Here is a 21,892-nt window from a genome sequence, read left to right as displayed (position 1 = left end):
CTCGGCACTGGGGAGGCCGCACCTCGATTCCTGTGTTCAGCTTTGGGCCCCTCACTACAAAAAGGACATTGAATGACTCGAGCGTGGCCAGAGAAGGGCAACGGAGCTGGTGCAGGGTCTGGAGCACAGGTCTGATGGGAGCGGCTGAGGGAACTGGGGGGGTTTAGTCTGGAGAAGAGGAGGCTGAGGGGAGACCTCATCGCCCTCTACAGCTACCTGAAAGGAGGGTGCAGAGAGGGGGGATGAGTCTCTGTAACGAAGTAACAAGTGATAGGACAAGAGGGAATGGCCTCAAGTTGCATCAGGGAAGGTTTAGACTGGCTATTAGGAAGCAATTCTTTCCAGGAGGGGTTGTTGGGTGTTGGAATGGGCTGCCCAGGGAGGTGGTGGAGTCCACACCCCTGAAGGGGTTTAAGAGTCAGGTAGACACAGTGCTGAGGGATCTGCTGTAGTTGGGAACTGTCAATGTTAGGTTAAGGGTTGGAATAGGTGATCTTCAAGGTCTTTTCCAATCTAGATTATGCTGTGATCCTGTGAAGAGGGTAGCCCATGTTATAAACTGACTTCTTAAATTTGGCTGAGTCAGAGTTTCCAATTTCTTTATTTAGGAAGCGGCAACAAGCAAAACAGCGCTGGGCGGCCGGGGAGTCTCCTGCTCCAACAACGGACCGCACCCTCCAGGGCACTCTGTTTCAATCTTATACTACGAAGTATTACATAGTCATTATACATATATACATATTCATTACTTGAACCCGCCTACTCCCGCTTCGTATGGTAATTAGCTTATCAGTCCTTTACGCTTGCGCAGAAGTTGTTAAAACTACGGTCAGGGGTCTTCAAATCGTGGGGGGTGGTCTTCTGGGAGGAAGGCCGTAGGTCCTCCTCACAGTGTACGTTTCACCTCTCTCTTGGAATGTGATGATCCTCTGAGTTTGCAGAGTTCTTATCAGTCTAGGCCCAGTAATCTCTTTGCATAATGAGATTCATGGTCGTGAACATCCTCCTGTTTTATTCAATTATGCGCCTGCAGTTCTCCACATCTTCTGACGTACAAATGCTTCCTCTCTTGTTGTCCCCCCCCCTTTCCTGTCACTTTTTTTTTTTACACTATCATGTTAGTTCAATTAAGCATTTGCTGTTAGTATTACACAATATGCAATAGTTCATATTACCGTTCGCTGAATTTGATGAACAGACAGTTTACCACCTATCACAGCCCATACTTAAAATTTCCCTCGAGTTTAGAGCAAATACAAGGCATCAGCATTATCAAGCCTTGAGAAGTCTGATTTTGCCCTGGCCTTTTGTCAGCTTTGTCAGCAGACAGTCTTTAAACCTTGAGGAGTCTGTGCCTGAGAGGCATCTCAACTCAAGGGCTGGTCACAGCTCCAGGAGAGCTCAAAGGCTCTCACTTAGGATCACTATTTATAGGGTCCAAGATAATTGACTTCCATTAGGTAATTTTCCATATCAGCACGACCCAGCTGATTAAATACTCTCATACTTTCTACCAGTTGCACAGGCCCAGAACTTGTTAGATTTTGAAGTTCTGGTATCACCCCCTTTGCGCCAGGACCCAGGTACAGATGTATTAGGCTGTCAGGAGGTGTTTGATTGTCCCTGAGCGAGAGGGGAAGGAGGAGCCACATAGTCAAGGGAGTGCCTTAACACTCTGGTGCGCTGCCTTTTGCAACCCATCTTGGGTTGCTATGTAGCCCAGGATGGGCAGAATCACACCAAGCACTGTGCAGCTCAGGAGGGGAGGGTTGCACCACCACAATCTCCCCCATGACTAAAATCAATTTAACTCATCCACAGAGTGGCACTGTGGTTGCTTCTTGCCTCTATGCCTATAAAGAGATAATGCCATAATCTAATTATAATTTGAGGGAAATTTTGTGTTTGGTTAGCCTATATTAATTAATTAAAGTTTCACTAAGTGTGATTTAAAGTAATATACTCTCGCATATACGTGGAAATATATACCTGGGGAAATGAGATAACTTCAAAAACAGTGAGTCTGCCAGCACCAGCACAGTTTCTTGACTGTGACACAAACAGCTGAATGGGGCTGGTTCTCACTGACCCTGCAGTGCTGCTCCCTGTGCGTTCTTCTAATGACTAAACTTTGCTCATCACCTAACTTTCCTTACAGTGTGTGTACTAGGCAGAGTTCTTCTGTGCTCCACTATACATATCATACCTGCACTGGACTCCATCAACCTGAAATTTCAATATAGAGGTTAGTTCTATACATAGGGGAAAAGAGACTTTACTGTAGCCTGATGCACTCATCTCTACCATTCATTGTAACCTAGAAAAAGATGCAGGGATTACTTGTAACCTTGTTCAAAGATTGGAGATGTCATTCCTGTTCACCTCACCTTCTAGTGAATAACACTCGTGTAAGGAATGGCTTCTCTGTGCAGCCTCTCTGACTTTGCTCCCTGTGATTTGCTCCCAGATTATCTCTGTGGGGAGAAAAGCAGGAACACACTTGTGCCCAGTTACATTGGGCAGCAGAAGAAACTGTCAGTAGTTTCCTCCATGTCTAGGGAATGTAGTAAGCAAGACTGAGATGAGCAGAGAAAATCCCACGCTGCAGAGTGTGGGGTTGGGAGTCTATGGTTGTCTGGAAGCCTATAAAGGATAGTATCCATGAGAAGAAGAGGCAAAATTGCATCCCACATCTCTCTGTATCCTCATGCTGTCTCTTTCCACCATAAGAGAGTACTTTTTTTGCAGAGGTTACAGAAAAAATGGCAGAGCTGTCTCTGGTGTTCGGTTTAAACTTGGCTGTACATCGGCTGGCAAGTGGTTTAGTATGCACAAAAAAATCTGCATCGGCTGACAATGAATGGAGAAATTTTTAAAATGGCTTTGGAAAACAGCATAGAAAATGTTTGGTTCAGAGTGTCAAAAAAAAAATCATTACTGCACAAAAATGTGGCTCTGTGTTTCACAAGTTGTCCTTAAGAATTTTCCAAGTCTTTTGCTGATTAGGGATATCAATTAAACTCAGACACCAGAGTGAAAAGCAGGTGTATTTTACTAGAAATAACTAAATAATGTAACAGAATAATACAGAAAACATACAGTAAGAAAAGACAGAATAGTGCACTTAAACAAATAGGAAAATACAGGGTAATGCATCAAATCATGACTACCTGAGAGAGAGAATTGTGATTAAGAAAGATACATCACCACTTGCATACTTTACCATCACCCAGCCCCGCAGTGGCTGGGCAGCCCCGGTTACAGCGAGGGTTTGGAGAGCCTGTCCCGGCAAGGGGGAAATCCTACGCGGTGCCTCCACCCATAGGTGAGGCTGCCAAAGTCACTGTGAGTGGGTCCAGCCTTGTATACCCCAATATCAGAAAGCCAGAATAGCTGTCACCTTTGTTTTAAGTGGAAATACCTGGTTTCAATCTCACATTGGGTTCCACTCAGAGCCTGGCCAGGGCCCAAGGGAGAAGCTCAGGGAGTTTCTCTGCCTACCTGATCGGATTATGCGCAAGGTCTCCCATCAGGTCTCCGGGACAGACACCTGTCTCCATGACTCTGTTATTCTATTCACGTACAAAGGAAGGGAAAGATACATTCAAGATAGCTGCATCCTCCATGCATATTTCATTAATGATTACATACTAAGTTAACAGTTTCGGTTCAGGGCCTGTTGCTCAGGCTTCAACACTTCCACCTTTTACATCAGAATAGGTGGTTTATTATAACTTAGTATAATACCTGTTAGCACAATGGTTATCAGTTATAAAATATACAGGATTCATCTATAGGTCAACTCTGGCTTGGGCCTATTGTCCAAGCCTTAGCACTTCAAACAGCAGGCTGGCTACGCTGGTCAATAAAGCAGAACCAAAAGACCCCTGAGTTGGGGTGGGTCTGAGCCACTAAGTCCTCTTAAGCACAGCCCTCCTGGCTCAGGTCTAGAGTTCAGTCCAGCTTTTCAGCTGCCTCTTCTGAACGTAGGACACAGGTGCCCCATGCGCCCAGTTCCAGAGCTAGCTTGCCTAGACTGTGCTGTCATTGTACAACCAGTGTACTGAAAAGTATCTTGAATTTTCTTCTTGCGTGGGGTGAGGGGAGGGGATTGCGGAATAAGCCAAAGATGACTGTACCTCACTGAATGGTCTGCCACGTGTGTGCCTATTCACGTTGGTACTTTGGTTTTGTACAACTTTGGGGCAATAGCTTAAACGTTTGAGGAAGTTAACATGCTCCTAGAGTGAGATGCTTTGCTAGTTCAAAGATCTAGTTTTACAGGTCAGCAAAGGCAATCATCTAGCTCAGATTGGGAACTGACTAGTCGGAGGTCGTATGACATGTCAGGAGACAAATTACAAGTTGAGTCTAAGAATGCCATGTGCCTGACGTAATTGCTATATAGCCTCTACCATGACATTTGGGTTGCATTTCTTTGCAGGAATTATGTTGTTCTTTTTGTGTTGCTTCAAAGTGGTCAGAGCAAGAATGACAGTGTGCCTAAGAAAGACCTCGGGATGGGGTTTAAGGCCATTTGAATATGAGTCAACAGCGTGTCCTGGCAGCCAAAAGGGTCAACCGTGTCTGGGGGTGCATCAAGCACAGCATAGCTCGCTGGTCTAGGAGGTGATTGTCCCACTCTGCACTGCACTCATGTGGCCCTACCTCGCGTGCAGTTTTGGGTGCCTTAATATAAGACTATTAGAGTGTGTCCAGAGGAGGGTGACCAAGATGGTGAAAGGCCTTGAGGGCAAGACTTAGGAGGAGCAGCTGAGGACAGCTGGTTTGTTCAGTTTGGAGAAGAGAAGGCTAAGGGATGACCTTGTTGCCATCTACAGCTTCCTCAAGGTGGGAAGCAGAGGGGAGGTGCTGATCTCTGCTCTCTGGTGACCAGTGATGGGACACGAGGAAATGGAATGAAGCTCCTTCAGGGGAAGTTCAGCTGGGACATTAGGTTCTTCAGTGGTCGGTCACCAGAACAGGGTCCCCAGGGAAGTGGTCATGACACCAAGCCCGTCAGAGTTCAAGGAGTGTCAGGATGAAGCTCTTAGTCATATGGTTTAGTTTTATGTAGCCCTGTGAGGAGCAGGGACTTGGGCTTGATGATCCTTCCAACTGGAAGGATACTCTATGATTCTAAGAGGATGCAAAGAGGGCTAAAAACTCTGCGCAAGACAGCATGAGACTCTCTAGAACTGTGCAGCAATGGGGTGTGTACAATAGGACACACTGACTCTGAAGACTCTGACATACTGGAGTCTTCAGAACAGACAGAGCCCCTGCAAGCAGATAGAATCCAGGCCTTGGACAACTGTGTGTCTGGGTGCCACGTGGTTTTACATGTCAAGGTTGCAGTAATGGTTGAGTCACTACGTCACCACAAAAGGAGACGTGAGGGATGTGCACAAACTGCCATAGGGGCAGAGAAACAGGAGATTGCCAGGATCTTTGCAGAGCTCCTACAGAGGCAAGAGATGGAAGAGAGGAGGGACAGCTCTGAGCCTGCACTGGAATGACCAGTGGATGAATACTCCCATAGAAGCTGAAGGGCTGCATCACAGCCAGGTGCATATGAACCACACCTGAACCAGCGCCGAGAGGGAGCGGTGTGTGACACTGGTTGGAGGCTTCTTTCTACACGGTAAGAGGCACCCATCTGCTTGACCTTATTTGCTACCTCACCTGACCAGTTGCTTGCAGGGAGGTTGGAGGAGGGGGTGTTGCAGAGAACACGGAGGCATGTCTGGGCTTTGGCCTGCTCATCCACGTGTGCACCAGTGATACTGTCAAGGGAGACCTTAACAAACCAAGCGTGGGTACAGGGCACTGGAGCCCAGATGCTGTTCTCCTTGGTCCTGCCAGTGGAGAGGAAAGGCTTGTGTAGAAGGGTACCCAACCTCCGGGTTAACACCTGACTGCACAGCCAGTGCTGCAGACAGAGCTTTTATGACCATGGGCCCCCTCTTTGAGGAACGGGGAGTGCTGGGGAGGCACAGACTGCCACACTGGGGTGGAGCAAGAAGATGCTTTCCAAGAGGCTTTCCTTGGAGGGCTTGAACGGAAGTTTGTCAGGGGATGGTGACCAAAGCCCCAAGAGAAGGGGAGGCACAGGGAGCAGGAAGGAAGTGCCTGGTGAAATGAGTGTGCACATTTTTGTTGGAGATCTGCAAGGGGGCAAGCCAGGAGCTGGAGGAGTCGGCCACAGCACAGGTAGTGCCCTCAGGACACACTCCCACAGCACTCCTGCTGCATGGGGAGGGCAGAGCAGGTCTGCTGGCAACAGGGTCCACTGACTTCCCCAGGCAAATCAAGGTAATGAATGGGGCCATGGTCCATCCAGAGAATCCAGTCAGGAGAAGACGGAGATGGGGTCAGTGTGTCAGGGCCCGGAGTGCATCCCTCCTCCAGCGGTTTAGGTGGCTAGGTTGGAGGTTGGGTGGCTGAGTCCAAGTACAGCTCCTCTGCTGGTAAGAGCAGTTAGAAAGAAAGCCGGGAGCAAGGGCCTGTCCCTCTTTTCCCTTGGGAACTGTTTTTAAGCAGAGGCCTTGCCGCTGCCTCCTGCCCGTGTTACATTGCAGGTGTGTAGCAGCTCTGTTTATGGCTGATCTTGTACCTGCACAGCCTGGACCTTGACCCAGACCCACTGGATCAGCTTCCTGGCCGACCTTGGATCTGCCTCGTCACTTGGACTTGCTGGGGCATCACTGGGCTGTCTGTGACTGTCATTGGCCCTCATTCTGACCTGGAGTTGCAGTTCTACATCCTGGCTCCTTCTTGGTGAGGCGACTGCTTGTGCCTGCCCTGTTACTGCGTTCTGCTCCTGACTAACCTTCCATGGTGGAGCAGCTAATCCTCACTGCTCTCTGACAGAGGCAGGACTGCTGACAAGTCACAATGTAGGTCCAAGGAGATGCTCTCATTGCCGTCTTCAGCTACTTCATGTGAAGATGTAGAGGAGATGGAGCCAATCTCTTCTTGGAGGTGTGCAGTGATAGGACAGGAGGCAACAGATGCAAAGTGAACCAAGGGAAATTATGAGTAGTTATTAGGAAAAAAATTTTTGCTTTGAGGAAAGTTAAACTTTCAAATGGGTGCCTAGAGATGTTTGGACTCTCCATCCTTGCACGTATTTGTAACCTGACAAGGCCGTGAGTTACTTGGTTTATGCTGGCTTTATTTTGAGCAGAACATGTATCCAAATGCCAGCAAAAATTATTTCTGAGGTAAACTTTGGATCCAGAGTACTGTGAGTATTATTGCTACGTGCAGTAGTTTCCAATGCTGAGTGCAGCCTTGTCTGCAAGATGAGTAAGTTAACAACTGGGAGTCCTTGGTCAGACATGTATGACTTTATCAGTCAGGAATATTCAAGAAGAGAAACCTTCAAAAGAAAAAAGATCTCAGAAAGACATTTTAAAGTTTTTTATTTGTAGTTTTGTTGAAAACCAGCAGGCTGTGCTAAGAGATTTTTTTCCCAGGAAGGAACACACAGTCTTGTCACTTTGATTTTTTTTTTCATATGAACAAGGAAAAGAACAGCAGCCCGGAGCGTGCTGGTTTTATTTGTGACAAAGTTTAATCTGAATAATGAAAAGAGGCTGCTAAAGCGGTTGTTAACATGCTGACTTCAGGTGCATTCAAGGCCTTGTTTAGTAACATTTCTTTCCTTGAGATTTGAAAGAGAGGGAGACTTCTGTATTACATGCTAATGATTAATACCAAGTTTATGTTAATGCTTGTCCCCCTGTCCCACCCCCACAAGGGTTGTGTAGGTCTGGTACAGCCTTCCTATTTTAGGGCTCTTTTGTGTTGTAGAAAAATGCTACAGCATTGGCAGGATTAAATATCTTCTGCCTCTTCTTTTCCCCCATACAGCTGGAATCACAGTTCTTTTAGGTTTGGTTTCCAAAATATTTCCAGAGAAAACCACAGCTGGGGACTGCTTTAGCTAAGACTAAATAGCCGCTTCTTTGCAGGTGGGGGAAGGTTTAGCAGCAACATCGTGTCTTCATTCGTTCATTCATTCATTCGTTTGTTCATTCATTCCGTCAGTCAGTCATTTCAGTCATTCTGGGATTACTCTGTTCCACCTAGACTGAAACTGTGGGTTAGTAATTCCAGAAGTGAAGCATTAAGAATGCTGTTTAGAACTATTCCGCTGCGTTTCTTCAGTGTTTTTCAAAGCCATTTACAACAGCAGGTGAATGTAATTTCCAAATAGCAAATTAAAAACATAACGATAACACATCAAAACCATTGTCAGAAACTAGTCTAGTTCTTCTCAGCCAGATAGAGAGAGGAATCTTGATGGTAAGGTTTGTCATCACGATAAGAAAGTACACAACTGCTCTGGCTGCGGCAGTGTAACTTTCCTAGGCAAATCCTTTGAACGTGGGAAGTCAAGATTGTGCTGAGCTATACAGTGGAGTTAAGGGACATAATTAGCCATCAGTGTAGTCTCTTAATTCATCATAAGGTCTGTCAGTTCAGCCTCTTTTAAAGTGTTGTCCATTTCACAGAGGCTTCTTCACAGAAACGAAGCATTACCACTTTGTCTGCCTCCCTGCTTATTTCTTCCCTTCTCCAAAGCTATTCTCTGTTTTCTTTCTTAGCAGTTCTCTCCTTTCTTAGCCTGCAGGCATACTCTCCTAGTGCTCTTTCAGAAGCTCTTCTACTTTCTTGTCGTTGTCAAGGTCTCTGGTGTGTTCAACATGGTTCTTTCAGGCTTTCAACTTGTTTCTCGGTTTCTTTGATGCTACTCTGTGTTCTCTGAGTCTTTTACAGATTTTTGGCTCATTTGCCCTTCTTTGATGCTACTCTTCGGGGCACTGTCAAACTTTCTGCCCTTTTTTTTTGGTTTTTTGGTCTTCTCTGAGGCCATCCTTGGTACTGCTGGATACTCTGGAGCTCCTTTAATATTTCTGATACTTTTTGTTATCACTGAGCCTCTTCAGCATTCTCGGGGCAGGGGGAAGGGGGTGTGTTGTCCTTTGACTTGCCTTTTTCTTTCTTTGCCTCCTTGACACTGCTACATTTTGTTTCTTTGGGAACTTACAGGCTTTCTTGCCTTCCTTGAGGCTACTTTATGTTCTCTGAATCACTTTCAGACTCTGTTGCTTTGTTGTCTTCTGCTTGGCTCCACTGTTTTGTCTGGGGATCTTTCAGACCATCTTCTACTTCCCTGGCATTTTGAAGGGCTATTCTGTGATCTGTATGTCAGTGTTTAATCAGTTTTCATGGTTTCTCTGAGACTTTTCACTGTCCTCTGGATTTCTTTCAAGCTCTCTACTACTTTGTCTTCTCTTTGACTATTCTATATCCTCTGGGACACTTGCAAACTCTTTCCTATATTACCAGGCTCTCAAAAACAATTTGCTGTTCTTTGGGGATCTTTCACACCTATTTCTGTTTTTATTAGAGTATTGTTTTGAAGAAGGATGAGAGAGGACAGGGGTGGGGGATCTTTTCAGAGATGCAACAGCTCCAAGATCTCTGGGCTTCAACTGCTGTGGAGATCTCTGTGAGTTACCTTTCGGATTTTTTTTTTTTGTCCCCTTTTGGTTTTGGTGGTAGTTGGGGTTAGGAGAGAAAGGAGTTCAAAGAGGCACCTTTTAAAAAATCCTTTATTTTTATATCATCCTAGTAAAAATCTTTTATATAAAGGCGAAAGAGATATTGCATAGAAGAAACACTGGTGCAAACATCACCTGGTGGGAATGGCATGTTGTTTCTTAGTGTCTACTATCTACTGCACAACAGATGACTAGCCCATAGGCAAACATCTCCAGGTTTCCCCATGCCAGCTACAGGATGAAGCTGTTCAACTCTATGGAAAGAAGTTACATCAGAATTAAGTGTACCCTGTTCCATGCTGCTCCCAAGAACTATCTGCTGGGAAAACACCCTTTTCCTCCTTGCCTTTTCTATGCCTGACCAATACATTGCCCAAGAAAAAACACTTGGAGGGTCAGTTTGGCTGCCCTCTGCTTGCACTCTTCCTGTGTGTGAGTTTGTATTTAATGCATACAAATGGGGCTGGACACAGGATAGGAGAGTTGGCCTAACATGACCTCGGTCCAGGAACTCAATGCCTGACATAAACAAGACACCTTCTGTCATCTTGGGAGACATTTATGCCATTGTTTTTATCATCTCACATGCTGCTTAGCTGTGGACACTTCTTCTGAGCACTCTCCACCTGGGCTTCCTATAATTAACAGCCTTGGTACCACCAGGAGGGAACAGAATTCACTGCTATCACTCCAGCAGCTGTCAAGGAGAGGTTCTTCCAGCAGTTCTCCTATTATGTCTCTGTTTAAGTCCTGCTGCAGCTTCCAAGCATGAGCACAGTGAGACAGCAGGTGTGCTACAGTCTGAAGGAACACTCAAAGAAACAGCGATTTCACACATTGGAACTGGGCTTTCATGAATTAAGAGATACAGAGAGGTATGCATTTATACAAATCAATATTTGTGTATATTAAAGATACTTTTACTCAGTATCGATTTTTATTTAAAAACATGCTAAAAACTTATAGTTAAATAATCAGAATGACATTTGGGGAAAACACACAGCCAGCCACCCACCAGCATAAGCAAAAAAAGTGCATACATACATGAGCCAAAGCTCTCTTTGACCAGTTTACAGGACAGTTAGTGCCTTCTCTGACAAACTGACTGATGCAGCCTCACACCTTCCAGGGCTGTTTTTTGTTTCCTGGAAAATGGTATTACTTTTCTGCTCCTTTCAGGATGTCTGTCATCACCTCCCACATCAGAGAGTCAGCTAGAGACACAAATCAGTCCTGCTTTTGACTCCCTTCTTGTAGGTGGCTTCATAGAGATGAATATATAAAGCTTGTGTAACTATCTCTCTTAATACTGTGCTTAAAATGCCAAAAGTAGTCATTAAAAAAAGATTTCAGGATCTATGCTGCTAGATCATGAAATGGAATGAAGCATTCTAGAAAAATAAGTTTGGATGGAAGGCAAAGTAGCTGAGTTTGCAACTACACATTTCATCTCTGAGTTACTCATAAACATTTTTTATTTCCTTATTACTTTCACTAATATATTTTACCATTTTTTGTACAAAAACTGACTGCAGATTAAAATTTAAGATGTGACAGGTACCACTGTGCGACCCTAAAGGACAGAGATGATGGTCCTGCTCAGCCCTGCACCCTGCTCTTTTTGAACACCAGAGAAAGCTAGAGAAAGCTAAGCACCAATGCCCAAAGGGAGAATGCAGTGGAGCCATCAGAGGAAAATCGTCCTGTCTTTTCTTGCAAAAAATGGGAACGCATCTTAGCAACTTTGGATACAGTCTTACATGTAGCAGCAAGTACACTGGGCATCAGAGCCCGTTCTTCAACATGGAACATCCATCTCCAGTGGGGCTCAGATGCTCCTGGTCCCAATTTTCATTAGAAATGGAAGTAAAACTGGATTCAGTTTCTGTGCTTTCCCTCTGCTTCTTCCCTGACTCTTTCAAAGGCAATCTAAGTGAAATAGCTGAACCCATATGGCATTGTCTGCTTCAGTGGGAAACAAGAGCCCTGTGAAACTTTGGGCATTGTGCTCATATGGGCAAGGGCCATGCTCTAAGAATAGTAACCTCCTTCTTCACTGCAACACCCAAATTCATCTCTATCTATCTCCCACACATTCACACTCCTTCCTGTCACACTGATTTCATAGGAACTCAAAAACTGACACATAGGCCACACAAAACACTACTGCTGCCAGATGTACAGATGCATGCAGGACCTATTAGGAAGATAAAGAGGGGATTAAAAACTCCCAGATATTAAGTGGCTCAACAGCTATTTCAGCCCACAAGGAAAAGACAGGCTGAATGATACAATGAAAATTGTATCTTTTAAGAGTTTAAAGATATTCAGACTGGACATTAAGAGAAACTTGTTTACCAGAGGAGTAGTTTGACATGGCATGGCTCTGAAAGGCACAAAATCTCCATCCTCGACAGTTTCTGAAACTCCACCCAATAACGTCATAGTAAACCCCATCTCACATAGATGACATTATCCAGAGTCACACTGGAGGAAGTAATCTCTGAAGGTCACTTCTAACTGCTGCTAATACAAAACCCAGCGTTTCTTTCAGAGCTAAGTCAAGCCCTGACTGGCGTTAAATCAGAACATCCTCCAATGTCTGAGCCTTTTCTTCTTCCTTCACAAAACAGCAGAAACCTGGAACAAAGGGTAAATGGGGGCTGCTTGCAATGAAGCACCATTCAACCTAGAGAAATATATGTTCAAGTATTCTAACAGGAATGTTGGTAAAAATATGCATTGCAGTTAACTCCGAACTACCCCATTGGATGGACTTGGCGATCTGTCAGCAAGAACCAATTCTGTACTGAAGGTGTGACAACACATATAGTTTCTGAGTGCTGTTTTGGAAATTGCCCCTTTCCTGCATCATCTGTTCACCTTTAACCAAACCACCTTTTCCAGTTCAGGGAGACAGCTGCCCTCTGCCTAGCAAACCCCTCAATGAAGGGCATGGCGTGACAATGTCGTCATCAAATTGCCACCTCCTTCCCTCACATCCAGCAGCATGCCATGCCGTGGGCAATTTTTTTGAAATAGGCAACACAGTCTGTGAAGTCTGCTGCCAAGTGGCCGGTAGGTCAGACTGCAATCTCTCTCCTTTGTGCCAGGGAGCAGTAACTTGCTTAGTCAGGATTTTTAGCTTTCAGAGTAGCATGACATCAAAGCAGGCAGATTTGGGTGAGTAAAGGCATTGGAACTTTGCCTCACAGGAGCAGGAAGCTCACCATCTGGTCTGATGGGAAGGCACTGCATTCCATCTGAGGAAAGAGCCTCTGATTTGAAAGGAGCCACCTTTGTTACAGTAAGGGCACCAAGGCCCTGATAAAGGTAGACAATGCCTCCCCATGGACTTAAGAAAAGTTTTGTCTTCATTTGTCCCCACCAACTGTCAACTTTGAAAAACATGTCCTCTGGAGATCGCACCGTGGTTCCATAATTAATGTACAATAAATGTGTAAAACCAAAAACAGTAAGAAGTTATAAAGTCAGGCAACTAAATTCTAAGTTATATCCATCATAATAATCATCATCATCATCATTATCATAATAAAAAAGTATACACCATAAGGTAAAAGAAGCTGCAGAGCAAAGCAGCTCCAATTCCTAGGACTCTCAGAGTGGCTTTTCCATGTCTTCCAGTAAATTGGACATGAGGGTTGAAAACCTAATGGAAGACCTTGAAGAATTCTCCCTTGAAGGTGAACACACATAATTTTTGCACATATAGCATGGATTAGTAGAGCAAAACAGTTTCTTAAGAAACATTCTTAGAGCAGATCTATGATTTTGTTTAGAAAATCCATTGTTTGGGGGGTTTCCCCCCTCTTTGGCAAATAAATGGCAAATGTGAAACAGACAAAAAAAAAAGAGTCAGGTTGTGGTAATAACTGGACAAGTAACAACAAAGTAGATCGGTCAATGGGACGGATTCCCTCAGCAGGGCTAGGCTTGATACTCTTTGCGGTCATTCCTTTTGTTCATTTTTATGATGAGACAGAAGGGTTGATATGATAATGTTTCAGAGGTTTTAGGCATCATATTTTTTGCCAGTCCTGTGAATCTGCTGGAAGAGTGTCATGGAGAAGGCCATGCCAAGAATCTGAAGAAAAACAAACAAAAAGGGCTTCAGTACAGGATGTTCTGCCCAAACTGGATTGCTGACCTTTGTTTATGGTCCAGCTCTAGTTTTAAAAGTCATTCTACACTAGCCATATTTCTCAAGCTTCAATACTGATCAGTAAACTTGGATGTATGTTGTTCAGACACACAGTGATGTCTGGAGATGTATCAGTCAGAGCACAGATGGAAACAAAAAGCTCTCAGGGGTCTTTGTCATACGTGCAACAATTTTTCAGCATCAATACACATGAGTCACTCTTCCTTTTTATGCAACAGCTTGTGCTTGTTTAGCCACATAACTGTGACTGAAAACATCAGATTCAGGTATTCTCCCCCAAAAGTACAGCAGTGATACAGGAACCTCAAAACCTTAACAGATTATGATGAGTTTCTGCATTTCTTTTATAAAACATGTTAACCTCCTCGGTTCAGTGGCCATGATTTGACTCAGTTTAGCAATTTCTGAAACTTAGTTTCGAAATTAAAAAAAACCAGTTCCTTAAGGGACAGTGTAACAAATGGCTAAACATGGGAACTCCAAAGGTGCTCTGAAGTCAAAACACAGGTAAGCAAAACCCCACGGTAGCGTGTCTTCTTTGTGGCACTGACTACTGACCTGCTTCCTTTCTGACTAGATGGCCTTAAATGAACTCTTAAAACAAATCTGACATTTTTGAAATCATGATCAAACTCAAAGCAGTTTAGCACCACTTTTCACGCAGCCGAATCAAGAATGCTGACAGCAAATCAAAGCCATGTTGACAAACATTGTACCAGTATTACCTGCATTATGAGGATGCATATCCCAATCGAACCAAGGACATGCTTATTCTCATCAAACCAGGTCATAACTCTCTCATAACATCCCTGAAATGATGAAAGATGAAAACTGAAATCTCAAGGTCACATTTTCTTTCACGTACATTCCCTCTATTTTCTTCCTTCCCACCCCTCCCTAAGCCTTAGCCTGGGAAAAGTGAGACTCACCGTTTTCCACACTAACTCAGTGGAGTTCCGTCCACAGTCTTGGGAGTTTTCCGTACAACATCGGTCTGGGACAGTGTTTTCTCCCAGCACTGGGTACCAATCCGTAAAGTCATTCACACCACAGCATTTCATCTATGACAAAAGTAAATTAACTTAACTAGCACAATTTGTGAACCATGCACCACCCACAAACTTACTTCTACTAAACCACTGTATATTTTCAAAAGGGCTGCCACAACACTTGTATTTTTAAAAGTGCTTTGTGCTCAGTGATGACTAAAAGCAAATACTTAACGATATTTAAAAAAAAAAAAAAAAAAAAGTAAATGAACAGTCCCATATCCAAGGTATGTTAGCCTTTTTGTCACAGAGACACGAGCCCAAACACCAAAACATAAGGTAGTTTGCCCACAACCACTGAATGGCAAAAGCCTAGCTGCCAAAGCTGCAGTTCTACCTATGCAGGTTTTGCTGCTTCTCCTCTCTTTCAGATCATCTCTGGGCCTGTGATAAGCACAGAGAATCTCAGAGAGAGGCAAGCATATTTCACCTTATACAGAGTACACTTTGATCCTGGGTTTCACAGTACTCCTTGGATGGTCAAGAGTGCAAAATCAGAAAGAAAAGCCTGCATTAGCCATCTTTTAGACTTGGCATGGATGCCACAGTTAACAGACCACAGCAGCTTTTATGGGCAAATTGTTATTTTTCTTCTATTGGGAAAATGTTACCTCTGCTTGAATGATATTCCATGCATTTTTCAGTCCAACGTTATTTTCTGAGTTGTATAGCTTCATACCTTCCTTCAAATCCTTCTTTGCACTCTCACTGACCTGCATCATGTAAAAAATACAGAAAATCAATGCTCTGCTGTTTAGATGAAAGGATCAGATGGTACAGATTTTGCATATAGAATGCACTTCTCTTGTCTTCTCTCACCACAGAATTGACATGGTAGGAAAGCTCCATCATAGCTTCAAGACTCTCTTTTGGCACCTGCCAAGGCCTAGTCTCTCCCTCAGATTGCAAAACACTGGATTAATTCAGCAAACAGCTCTCCCTCTATTAAGATTCCATCACACAGTCATCATCTGATCCAAACTAACTGAAGAACGATCAGCAGAAATCTGCTGAACTTACTTTAACTTTGCTAAAGATAGCTGTTGGCAGTACCCCACAGCAGCCTCTCCTACCTGTAACCTGTAGCCTACTTTAATTTGCTAATACCATTAAACCAGAGTCCAAGCCTCCCAATCTTAACATAGTTATCCCTTGCACAGGTTCAGGCAGGCTATAACGAATGGCCAACACAAAATCAGTTGGAAAAGGACATTATTATCCATCTTGTGGGGACAGGCTTGTAGGATTTATGATTTTCAAATGTGCTCTTCTTTCTTTAGAGGAGAAAGATGGAATGCTTAACAGGAGATGTGAGAGGTCCCATTTCTTGTATAAATTTCAGTCTGAGCCTGGAGTCCTGGGTGCAGGTAGGAATGTACTTTGGCTCTGACAGCAGTGAGCTGGCAGTAGAGAAAAGATTAACCTATAGGTCCTGGCATAAAGGTCATCTATATTATAGGATCTGTTTCATCCCTCTTTGACATCCCATTCAAAATCAGAAGTTCACCCCACCTCCCCGAAAGTGGCAGGCATCATAATGACAACCTGGGGAGAGATACAAATCTGGTAGGAGCTCCGTTTTAGAATCAGTCTGGACATGCTCATACTGTAAGGCTCTGTCCTGTGTTTAGCAGAGTTCTCCAGTTCCCCAAGGATTTTTACAGTCTCACCTAATCTGACAGGCCAGCCAGTTGTGCCTACTTCACTTAGTCTCTACTAGATAGGAGATTCCTACAGATGGGCTTTATGAGAAGCTGCCTCTTGATCCACTCTGCACCCTTGTCAAACTCTCTGGGACTGCCCAGTCAAGTGAGACAGCTGGTGGCATCTGGAATAACCTGTGAATATCCCAGGCCTCTCTCCTCCAGTCCTGTTCAAGGGTTGGCCCTAACAAGCTAATCAGGTCTTAAGCAGGACCTCCCACAACGCAGGTTCACAAGATGATCAGCTTCTTGCAGGGAAATCAAACAGCTATGTTGAAGGCTATCTTAGCTTTTAGGAGAAGACTAAAAGGGAGCTCCTGGACCATGGTTTTATTTCAGAGAGGAAATTGTAAAGCTCAGCAGGTTCTTCTCTCCTGTTTGCCCTCCTCATCACTTCCTCCTCCCCCTGCAGAAGCAGCTTACAGAAAACAGGCAAGATCTCAAGGTTCACCAAAGTGAAGAGCAAGGAGAACCCACATACCTCCCATCAAACAGAAGCAAATTGAACCCGATATACATGCTAGTACAGATAATTAATCTATATGGCATATTTGCTTACCTTGTCCATATAAACAAAGAACAAAATCAGTAATATCAGCTCTGCCAGGAGAATTACCAGCAAAACGATGAAAAACTAGAACAAAGAAAAAACAGACAGTGTATACACACCAACTAGAAAGCAAAACTGGGGCTGCTAGGAACTCTGAAGACTATAGGCCTTGTCCTTTAAACCTTTCCTCTACTTCCCAAACCACGTAAGTTTGGTTTCAAACTATTCAATTCAGGCTTATTGGTATTTTGCTTATTGGAGCTATATTGGAGTTATATTGGAGGCTTATTGGAGTTATATTGCCACTAAAACTCCTGCAGGTCTCACCACCAGTGAGGGAGCTCACTGTCTAGCATTCTCTAAATTTTAGGTTTTGCTCTACTACCACTTTGCAGGTTTCATCAATGTTTTTATCTTGCTTTTTTTTTGACTTCTGTCACAGCACGCAGCCCTGGCAGTCTCTTTCCTTCATACAGACTACAGAACAGATGCTAAACCCATTACCACAAAGATCCATGTGACATGCCTCGGGAGTGATTCCCTAGCTGGTGGGCTTTAACCACATCTGACTGCCTGTCAGATGGAATAGTCATTACATTAGTTATCACTTCTATTCCCAACTCTCTGTAGTTGAAATCTCTCTCTGCAGGGGCATCCGAAGTGTGAGCTCCAGTAGTCTCACTACTTTTCATGCCCACTAGTTGCTTTTATGTACTAGTGGACTGCCACACAGGCAGGGCATCCCCCCCACAGACACTGGGGGAGATGGAATATGCAGTGCAGCAAGCTCTCTAGTTGAAAATTCATGGTAATCGTGATAGTATAAAAAGGCTTTTGCAGAACTTTGTAAGAATATAAACACTCTTAAAAAAAAATCAAAAATTCAGCTGGTGTTGCATTTTGTGTGGATGAATGACGTAGACCTCGTTCCTATTCTGCTTGCTTTCCTAGCTGTACAACATAAAAAACCAAGCAACAGATACCAAAAAACAAGTGCACATTTGTCCTCCAGTTTAATTCTCTGAGGTGGTATACGGAATGCTGCCTGGCTGTTCCCCAACACCATGTAAGGGAGACTTTTACACAAGGAAAACTCACATATGCTCCTTAATGTCACAGCACCTGTGATTCGTAAGCTGTGACTGAATTGGAAGGGGTCTGCTTTGAGAGCCCTCCTCTCGCCTTCTGCCACAATACCTCTCTCCTTGAGGTGGGGAAAGGCATGATGAAGCCTCCTGGGTTTATGTAAGAGGAGTGACCCAAACTGTGTTTTCTGAGGGGGGTTCCCAATCCCTGTGCTTCAGTGCTAGACAAACACTGCCAAGGATCAGATTATTTTTTGTTTTATTGGTAAGGCCTGGCAGAGACACTGACGACTTAACTTTGAATCAGATGGTTTCCACCAACTTATGACAAAGTTCCTAGATAAAGGCAAAGTAGAAAATAGTCATGAGAGGCTTTGAGTGGCACCCAAAAGCAGCTGTGCTTAAGATTTTTCAGTCAATCCTTCTAACAGACATTTCCAGAAGGGCTATCCAGATTGACCCTACAGTTCAGGTTTAACCATTCAGAGGTAACTGATAGTAATTTGCTTTGCTATCTAATACATTAGGGCACACAGCAACAAGGATACATTTGCTAATACACCAATGTTATCACTGTGACCAAAGATATGGGATGCCATACTGCAAGCAGACAGAAGATTGAAAGCCAAAGGCAATGTTACAGTGACCCACAAGACTATTTTGCACCGGTCATTTAAAAAAAAAAAAACCAACAAAGTAACAGTCACTGGTCTTAGTGAAAAGAAGTATTGATGTCTTACACTCAACAGGAGGCACTTGTTTTCCTTGATAGCACCTAGGCAGCCCAGAAAGCCGGTCACCATGATGACTGTACCAATGGCAATGACTAGGTTGGCAGCTGAAAGCGATGGAAAGCTAGGAGAAAATGTGGCGAAGTTTCCTTGTGACACTGACAGCCAGATGCCCACGCCCAGCAGCCCACAGCCACATAACTGCAAAGAGATAAACAAAAGAAAGGTTTCACCATTAAATAATTGGCACTGGCTCCTTCCCCCTGACTCTGAAAGGAAAGAATTTTTCAAGCAAATTCTCAGGTAACTGTTCTGCAGTAATGCTCTCATTGGCTCAGTACTGAAACAAAGTAAAACTAAATGTTCTTACCTAGACTTGGTCATGTCACATATACTTATAAAGCTATTCAAAAGCCAATGGATGGCAGAATTCTCTTTTTAAAAGACTCAGCACATGAAACTAAGGCTACCCATTGATTTCCCAACAGCACAACCCAATGCAATTTTACTGTAGGAAGATAAATTATTTGAAAGAATGCTGCATTGCACTTATTTCTGCAGTCACTTACAATGTCTCAGAGCATCCAGCCCTGTATATCCTCATCCTAGGGCAAGCAAGGAAGTCCTGGAGATAATTACAATCAAGAGTATCATTTCAACAAATATTTGTCATAAAATGCCCAGTCCCAGTAGCCAGGTTTGGTTTTAGTATGAGTTCTCATAGCTTTACTGTTGTTAGCCAGTGTTCAGTGTCACAAAAATCAGATTTCTAGGTTTATTATCTACAGGAAGCTCAACTTCTGCTACTCTCTGTCAGTGAGAGAACCTGGAAGAAATGGAAAGCTGATAATAAAACATAAAATTAACTTCACTTTGCTTCTCACTCTTAACAATACCATGTCTAGTTAAGGAAATAAGGTTTCCCACCCTAAGTCACAGGGCAGGTCTTCAGAACAATGGCCTAGTGTTGCACTATACAGGAGGCCTAAGAGCTGTCCATCTTTTAGGACTTGCTCAAAATGACTTATACAACTTCATATCTGATCTGTGATCACTGTGCAGTGAAATCAGAAGTAGGAGTTGCACTTTCATTAAGCCTATGAGCTACTAAACAGTACTATTACAGTTTCCTTCCTGCCAAATTTAGCCTTTGCCAAGCTCAGAGGTGAAATTCAAATCACCTTCACTGGGAGGGAGATCAGAGTACACCCCCTCAACTCAGAGGATTACTTGCACCACTGCACAGGAAAAACAAAACAGCACTTAATCATTAGTCAGAGTGATATCCCAAAGCTGCTGGTGCTCACCTGTCAGCAGCGAGGAACAAGAGGAACAAAAGTTCTTGCCATCTAGCAGGTTTGCCACACCCAGACCATTGTGCTTGCATAAATTTACAACTTTTACTCAAATTGGAAACTCAAGGTCAGAGAACAGTACCTCCACTAAAATAGGGTTCAATTCTGCCTCGTGATAAACACTAATCTGGCATGAGGAAGAGCTACAGACCTAGCTGGGCAAATATCCCCACTTCTGCCTGAGGGGATTTTATCAGCAGAGCAGATAGTTCAGGATACAACTGGCTCCTTTTGGTTTTGCTGCTTCAGTGGACATGAAAGAAAAACCAGAATAGTATCTTCTTGCATTTGTGTCATGTTACCTATGGTCAAGTTTATGTTCTCATGATGTTATACATGGTTATTTTCGTTTACTTCCCTTGTGACCCTTCTGTCCCCTCTGAGCCCCCTTCTTAGTTTGCTTGAAGCTTTTTAAGCTGCATTGCATCTGGGGACATTCACTGGTTTGGTGAAAAATTGTGACCAGGAATAGGCCTTATGCAAGATGCTCACAGGCATTCCCATGGGAGGCAGGGTAAAGCATCTCCCAGTGTACCAAGTCCACATAAGCTAACATTATGCGAAGCATAAAAATATAGAGTTGTGTAGGCAGAAAAAAAAAAGATGATGAACTATATCGCATTGGTGGTTATTCCCAGGTCCCCTTGCACCTAAGCATTAGCTTAGCAATCTGGAAATAAAAAAAAAAAAGCACAACTGTCTAAAGCTCACAAGCACATGGACTGGGTAACACAGAGGCTGGGAAGCTCCTCTCCTTCCAAAACTCAACACACAATAATTTCACAGAGTGAGTTGGGAGCTTTCCATCACTGGGTGTGGATAAATGTCACAACATCTGTTTCCTGTAACAGAGCAGGGTGCAGATGCAACACCAGTGTGTGTAGCAGGAAAAAGTCAAACAGCTACAATCCCTATGAAAGGACTGGACGCAAAACATACACATATGCATGTGGCAGGAAAGGGCTACAGGACTTTTATCTCTTCCCTCAAATCCATCCTCTCCAGTTATAGTCTTGAAGTGATTTCTCACTGTCTTTCATGGTATGTCAGCAAGGTCAATGTGAGCTTGGAGTAGTAAAGAACTGTGGGGGATGCAAAACAGAAGTGTCCCGATCATATCCTCTGTGGGAACCAGTGCACATCACCACAGGTTTAAACTGTCTACTGTCTACAGTTACCCTATTGCTCCTGCTTTAAAATTCATTTACTCTGTCCTTGAAATGCTGCAGTTCTGGAGCCTCAAGCCCTCTCAGGAATCCACTCAGTGGCTCAGCTGCTTCAACCGTTAGATGAGAACCACCAGCAGTTGCTCAGGCTTGAGAGCTTGATGGTTCAGGAGGTTAGAAGCAGCTCTCACCACACAACATTCATTTAAATTTTTAAATGGGCATTTCTAAGCTGCCAGTGATGTACACTGCCAATAGCTGATGGCACTTCAGTCAATGACTTCATGACTCCATGGATGAGACTGTAAATGTTGCCAAAGAAGTTTCTACCAAAGACTGAAATTGTTCAGTGTAACTTTTGTTCAGAACCTGAATTCAGACTTTAAAGGTTATTCACAAACATGTTCCTTGGACTTCCATACTCTATTAGGCTCAGAAAACACAGCCCTAGCTCGAGTGTTTTGAAAGAGGGTTGTGAATTCTGGAATCATCAGG

At 43.8% G+C, this 21,892-nt stretch overlaps 1 protein-coding gene across 2 annotated transcripts in view; it reads right to left on the bottom strand.

Annotated features, from left to right (window-relative positions):
* Positions 1-9,608: 9,608 nt before the first annotated feature.
* The window catches only part of TSPAN9 (tetraspanin 9), a 191,745-nt gene continuing 179,461 nt past the window's right edge, over positions 9,609-21,892 (bottom strand). For both annotated transcript variants that reach the window (XM_074901904.1, XM_074901903.1), the window contains 6 exons: positions 18,886-19,077; positions 17,070-17,144; positions 15,419-15,520; positions 14,688-14,819; positions 14,484-14,567; positions 9,609-13,680 (listed from right to left, as the gene is read on the bottom strand). In XM_074901904.1, the coding sequence (XP_074758005.1) occupies positions 13,609-13,680; positions 14,484-14,567; positions 14,688-14,819; positions 15,419-15,520; positions 17,070-17,144; positions 18,886-19,077 (657 nt within the window). In that variant the 3' untranslated portion in view covers positions 9,609-13,608. The remainder of the gene's footprint in view (positions 13,681-14,483; positions 14,568-14,687; positions 14,820-15,418; positions 15,521-17,069; positions 17,145-18,885; positions 19,078-21,892) is intronic.

The sequence above is a fragment of the Athene noctua genome, chromosome 3, assembly GCF_965140245.1.
Source record: "Athene noctua chromosome 3, bAthNoc1.hap1.1, whole genome shotgun sequence".
Lineage (NCBI taxonomy): Eukaryota > Metazoa > Chordata > Aves > Strigiformes > Strigidae > Athene > Athene noctua.
Note: the sequence above shows the minus strand (reverse complement) of the source record. Positions and strands in the feature narration are given on the sequence as shown.